The 5,507-nt window shown below is 38.4% G+C and overlaps 1 protein-coding gene across 1 annotated transcript; it reads right to left on the minus strand.

Moving 5' to 3' along the window:
* Window positions 1-1,516: 1,516 nt before the first annotated feature.
* LOC131153527 (serine/threonine-protein kinase BRI1-like 2) lies at window positions 1,517-5,222 on the minus strand. Its single transcript, XM_058105876.1, has 2 exons — window positions 5,191-5,222; window positions 1,517-4,989 (listed from the first exon to the last, which is right to left on the minus strand). The coding sequence occupies exon 2, from the start codon at window positions 4,918-4,920 to the stop codon at window positions 1,660-1,662; it is 3,261 nt and encodes a 1,086-aa protein (XP_057961859.1). The 5' UTR covers window positions 4,921-4,989; window positions 5,191-5,222; the 3' UTR covers window positions 1,517-1,659.
* Between the last annotated feature and the right edge of the window lie 285 nt (window positions 5,223-5,507).

The raw sequence follows: 5,507 nt of genomic DNA on the forward strand, positions 1-5,507 counted from the left end.
TTTTAAAGGATTAAGTTATGGAGTTTTTTTTCTATTGGGGCTCGATTGTTAACAATAGGTAATTACCTTGGGTTGGGATGTTGTGATTATATTTTGAGTTAACCTAGGTTACTTTGTACCTTGACAAGCTAGTTAACCAAGATGGCGTGGTACCTCGGGGAGTTTATTTCCCATTAATTTTGCTACCAATTACAAAACTCATGTTATTTTTAATATTTATTTCTAATTACTTACTATTAATTAAGAGAGTAAGGAGTGTTAGGAAATTTTAATTTCCTATTGTAGGCTCACATATTTAAAAACAATTATATTATTGAGTTATTTTAACATTTATTGGGTATGAGTTTTGTAATGTGTAGAAACTCAATACTGAGTTAATTTAAGAGTAATCGACTTCTAAAATAACCTGGTATATAAGAAAAACCTAATAGAGTTATGGTCATCAAGTCAGATTAAAACAGTTTCACATTCTTTCTTTTTCCCATCTAAAGAAAAGAATACAAGTGAGACACTTATGGATTTGATTGTGTAAGATCAAAACTCTTCGCTAAATGCTGTTGGACAATCAAATCAGACATATATATATATATGGATTCAGGTATTTATTCAGCGTTTAGTTTTCTTGATTGAATAACATAAAGATCTTGAGTTATTAGATTTTATGGATTAAAAATATTCTCAACAAGGAGCAGCTTTTATCTTGCATCTTTTTCCCTTATTCTTCCTAAATGCTTAATATTTTTTACATGTTGTCTTTTAGTTACAAGATTTACAAACAATGAATACAGAAGTAATTTAACAAAATAATCTAACTTTAAAAATTTTCAAAGAATATTTAAACGTGTAACATCCCCGTACTCTCACTATTTCCTAAAAATAAAAAATAATGGAGACCTATTTAGTTGTAATTTTTATTTTTCTTTTTTATTTTTTAAGAATTTAAAAAATTAGAAAATTTTTCAGTAAATATTTTTTTTTAAAATAAAATTTTTAGACTTATTAATTTGTAGAGACAGTTTTATTTTTTATTTTTTATTTTTCATTTTAAAATTTTGAAATAATTTAAAAAAAAAAAAAAGACTCTTTAATTTTCTAATTTTATTAATTTATAAAGAAAATTAGAAAATATTTTTCTTATTAATTTTTAGATTTGATTTGTTCCTTACATTTGTGAGCATATATTTGGGACCTTGAATATGAATTCCTATGGATTTATACAAAACATAGTATTAAATCCTTACTAGTCCAAATAGCCTAAAATTCCTATTGTATCTATTTTCAACCGTCTTCTAATTTTTAGCATTCTATACTAGTTCTAAATTCTCTCATTGCTCTGTTTGTCGCGTTTGATAAAGCGCCTAGCAGTGCCTTACCCAATTTTTGTTTTCTTGTTTATTGCTGCCTTCGACCAACTGAATTTACAGTTTGACATGTAGTTTGTTTGTTGTTAATTTTTCTCGGACCAGTTCTTACAACTATGATTCTGCATTGTTTGAATCTATTTTAAACCATAGCATTTTGGCATACTCAACTGTTATGCTGTATTCACAAAGCACGAGAAGGAGAAAATAATAGAAAAGTAGATAAAAGGAATTCTTAACACCATAACGATACACTTATGCTCTTACACTAACCATAATCAATAAACAATACTCTGGCTCAACCACTGTTGTTCCCATTGACAGATTCAGGCATCAGCTCCCTTAACATGGCGACCACCCGCAACATGTTAAGCCTCTTGGAAGGGAAATCTTCAACACATTGCATTGTTATGTCTAAATATCTCACCATCTCTTTAACTTCTTCCACTTCTGATTCATCTGTTCCTTTAGCCACCAAAAGCAGCTCTGGATCTATCACTTCCATTCTTTTCCCTTCCCCGACCTTCATTTTCACCCAACCCACCAAGTTTGTATCCCCAAAATCATCCTTATCAGTAGGCCGTTTTCCAGTTAACAATTCCAAGAGTATGACTCCAAATGAGTAGACATCTCCTTTTGCAGTGCACCGGAAGCTTTGGTAGTACTCGGGAGGGACATAACCAGGCGTTCCTGCGAGTGTACTTACACTTAGATGCGTGTCAAGTGCACTTATGAGCCTTGCCATACCAAAATCTGAAACTCTGGCTTCCATTTCATGGTCTAGTAGCACATTACTCGATTTCATGTCACGGTGTATGATATGTGGAATGCAATTGTGGTGTAGGAAACATAGTCCTTTGGCTGCCCCTCTTGCAATCTTTTTCCTTTCCTCCCATGTTAGAATACGTCGATCTTGAGTCTTTGTTCTCCCATGGAGCATCTCTTCTAGGCTTCCAAACTCCATGAATTCATAAACAAGGAGTCTCTCTTCACCAACTTTGCAATAACCCAATAGGGGAACAAGATTCCTATGCTTGATCTTCCCTAGAGTTTCCATCTCGGCCATGAATTCTCGATCTCCTTGGCAGCTTAATCGTATGAGCTTCTTTATAGCAACACTCGACCCATCCTTCAATGTGGCTTTAAACACTTCCCCAAATCCACCACAACCAATAAGGCTTGCTGCTGAGAAGCCATTGGTTGCCTCTATAAGCTGTGAAAATTTAAGTTTCCTTAGTTGCCTTTGAAAAGTTGCCACATTAATGCTCAATGGTTCTTTCTCCCTGTCAATTTTCCATGTTGTTGCCGCATGGGATGCTTGTAAGCTATTAAGCATTTTGGCTTCCTCTGCTTCCTTTCGCCTTGCATGCATTGCAATTACCCACACAATCAAAATGCATACAGAAGCAACAGAAATGAGAATCCCCAAGACAATGCTATTAGCCCATGATGCAGCTGCAGGCTTTCTGCCTCCTTTGCCTCCATCCCCGTTTGGATTTGCTGCTGGCTGGTTGTTGTCATTCTGGCATTTAGGCAGGGGAACCCCACAGAGTCCTGGGTTGTTTGCGAATTGACTTGCTGGAAGTGTGCTGAGTTGCCCCCTTGCAGGAATTTGCCCAGTTAATTCATTATTGGAGAGATCAATTTGTACCAAAAAAGACAAATTTGAAAATGAGTCTGGGATCTGACCCTGTAGTCTGTTGTGCGATGCATCAAAAACCCCTAAATTCCTGAGCTGGCCAAGGGTTGATGGGATCTCTCCAGATAGCTGGTTACGGGCTAACACAAGAACTTGTAAGGCCACCATTTCCCCCATTTCATCTGGTATTTTACCACGAAGCTCATTGTACGAAAGATCAAGATACTCCAAAGTCTGGTACTGTGTAAAGAGGCTAAGAACTGGACCAGAATACATTCTTGTGAAATCACAACTTTTTAACGTTGGTATCTGCAACAACCTTTCTGGACGGATTCCGGCAAATTCCAACAGGCCTCCAACTCCTTTACATGAATTTCCAACGTTTCGTACAAAAACCAAAGTGTTCCCTGAAGGAATTGCACTCAATGCCTTCTCCCCGAGCTGCCTTCCAAGTCGTGGTGGGATCTCCCCGGTTAGCCTATTGCTGTTGAGGTCTAACCAAACCAAACTGCTGCAGTTTGCTAGCTCTCTCGGTATCTGACCACTGAAGCTATTATTTGCAAGTTGCAGAACGGCCAGCCTTGTCAGAAGGCCAAATTCAGGTGGGATTTTGCCTGTGAGGGCATTACTCGTGAGGGATATCCATTCAAGGTTACTGCTCTTGAACAATTCAATTGGAATTTCACCACTAAGAAAGTTATTATTGAGAATAAGATCCTTCAGATTCTTGCAGTTCCCCATCTCTGCAGGGATTTTACCTTCCAACCCATTGAACCAGGCTATCAGTTGCTCAAGATTCTCAAGCCTGCCAAGCTCTGCTGGAATTGAGCCATTGATGTAATTTAAGCTGAAATCAATTGTCTTCAGGCTTGAACACTGTGATAGTTCAGCTGGGATTTCTCCCCGAATGAGATTATCTGGGATTCTTAGCTGTTCTAGTGAGGAAGCTCCTGGACATATGTCTGGTGGGAGGGTTCCAGAAAGCTTGTTGGAACTTAGATCAACAATTCGCAGTCTACTACAATATGAAATGGAAGCAGGGAATGGTCCAGAAATAAAATTATTGGTCAGCAGCAAGGTCTCTAATGAGGCGAGGCTCTGAAACATGGAATCTGGAAAAGACCCTGATAGATTGTTGTTGGACAAATCAATAATTTGTAACCAAGAGCACAGGGAAAAGGAGGGTATTGGCCCAGAAATGTTGTTGTAGGAAAGCTTGAGTTCTAGTAGTGAGTTGCATGCATTTGCCAAGTCGGGAGGGATTCGACCGGTAAGATGATTATGAGAGAGGTCCAATCTCTGGAGACTGCTGAGTTCACCCAAAGATCCTGGTATACCTCCTGTCAGCAAATTGAATGATAAATTCAGGGTTTTGAGATTTGTGCAGTTTGAAAGTGAGATAGGAATGGTGTCTGTAATTTGGTTTCCAGACAGATCAAGCTGAGCCAAGGAAGTCAAGGAACTTGGAAAAATCAGTTTCGAAATTGACCCTGTTAGATTGTTAAAAGACAGGTCAAGAGCCTGCAGATTATCGGTTTTCACCAAGAGATTTTCAGGCAGGAAACCAGTCAGATTGTTGTGAGAAAGATTCACTTGAACAAGATTGGGGCACTTTGAGAATAAATCCTCTGGAACCAAACCTGCAAGTCCACTAGAAGATAGTTCAAGCTGCTTCAATCCATATGGAAGTTGACGCAAAGATGTTGAATTTATAGTAAATGAATTAGCAGACAGATTTAAAGCAGACAACATATCAAGAGAAGCCAGGGGATTAAAAGAGATTTCCCCAACAAGATCACGAGCACTAAGATCGAGTTGAGTCACTCTTCCATCTAGAGAGCATGAAACTCCCTTCCAGGTGCATGGATTGTTATCGAGCTGCCATCCAGACAAAACCCCATTGGGGTCCTTCTGAATCATCTTTTTGAATAGAAGAAGTCCATCTGCATCAGTTCCACCTTGCTCGGCTGCAGTCAAAACCAGTAAAAGCTCCATGAAGAGGAGTGTTAGAACACGATGAAAGAAAAGATGAGTTGAGCTACTGCTCTCCATTGCAGAAACAAGTTGTACGAGTACAGATGTTAGAGAGAGAGAGAGAGGGGGGGGGGGGGAGGGAAGGGAATGTTTCAGATAAAATAGATTGCAGAAACAGAGATCAGGAGAGTGTTTAGAGAGAGAAAGAGTGCTTACTATGATGAGAATTTCTTGTTGCAAAGCAGAAGGTAAACTTTTGAAAAAGAAGCTGTTTTTGTGTTTTATAAAATCGTAAAGGAGGGAACCTGGGATGCGGAATAAGGCAGAAAAGAAAAAAATTGGAGTGATGCTGGTGGACGCATACATACATATACGGTTCCTGTGTACTAGAATCAGTATATGATGAGAAGGAGACTTAGTGGGAGGAAAGATTTGACTTTCGGTCAAAAGGAAGGGGACCCACCGACAAGGTCTATCTAAGATCGGCGCTTTAGCCTTTAGCTGTAAAAAAAATTTCAACTGTGCTTCTTCCA

The sequence above is a fragment of the Malania oleifera genome, chromosome 4 (genome assembly GCF_029873635.1).
Source record: "Malania oleifera isolate guangnan ecotype guangnan chromosome 4, ASM2987363v1, whole genome shotgun sequence".
NCBI classification, from domain to species: Eukaryota; Viridiplantae; Streptophyta; class Magnoliopsida; order Santalales; family Ximeniaceae; genus Malania; species Malania oleifera.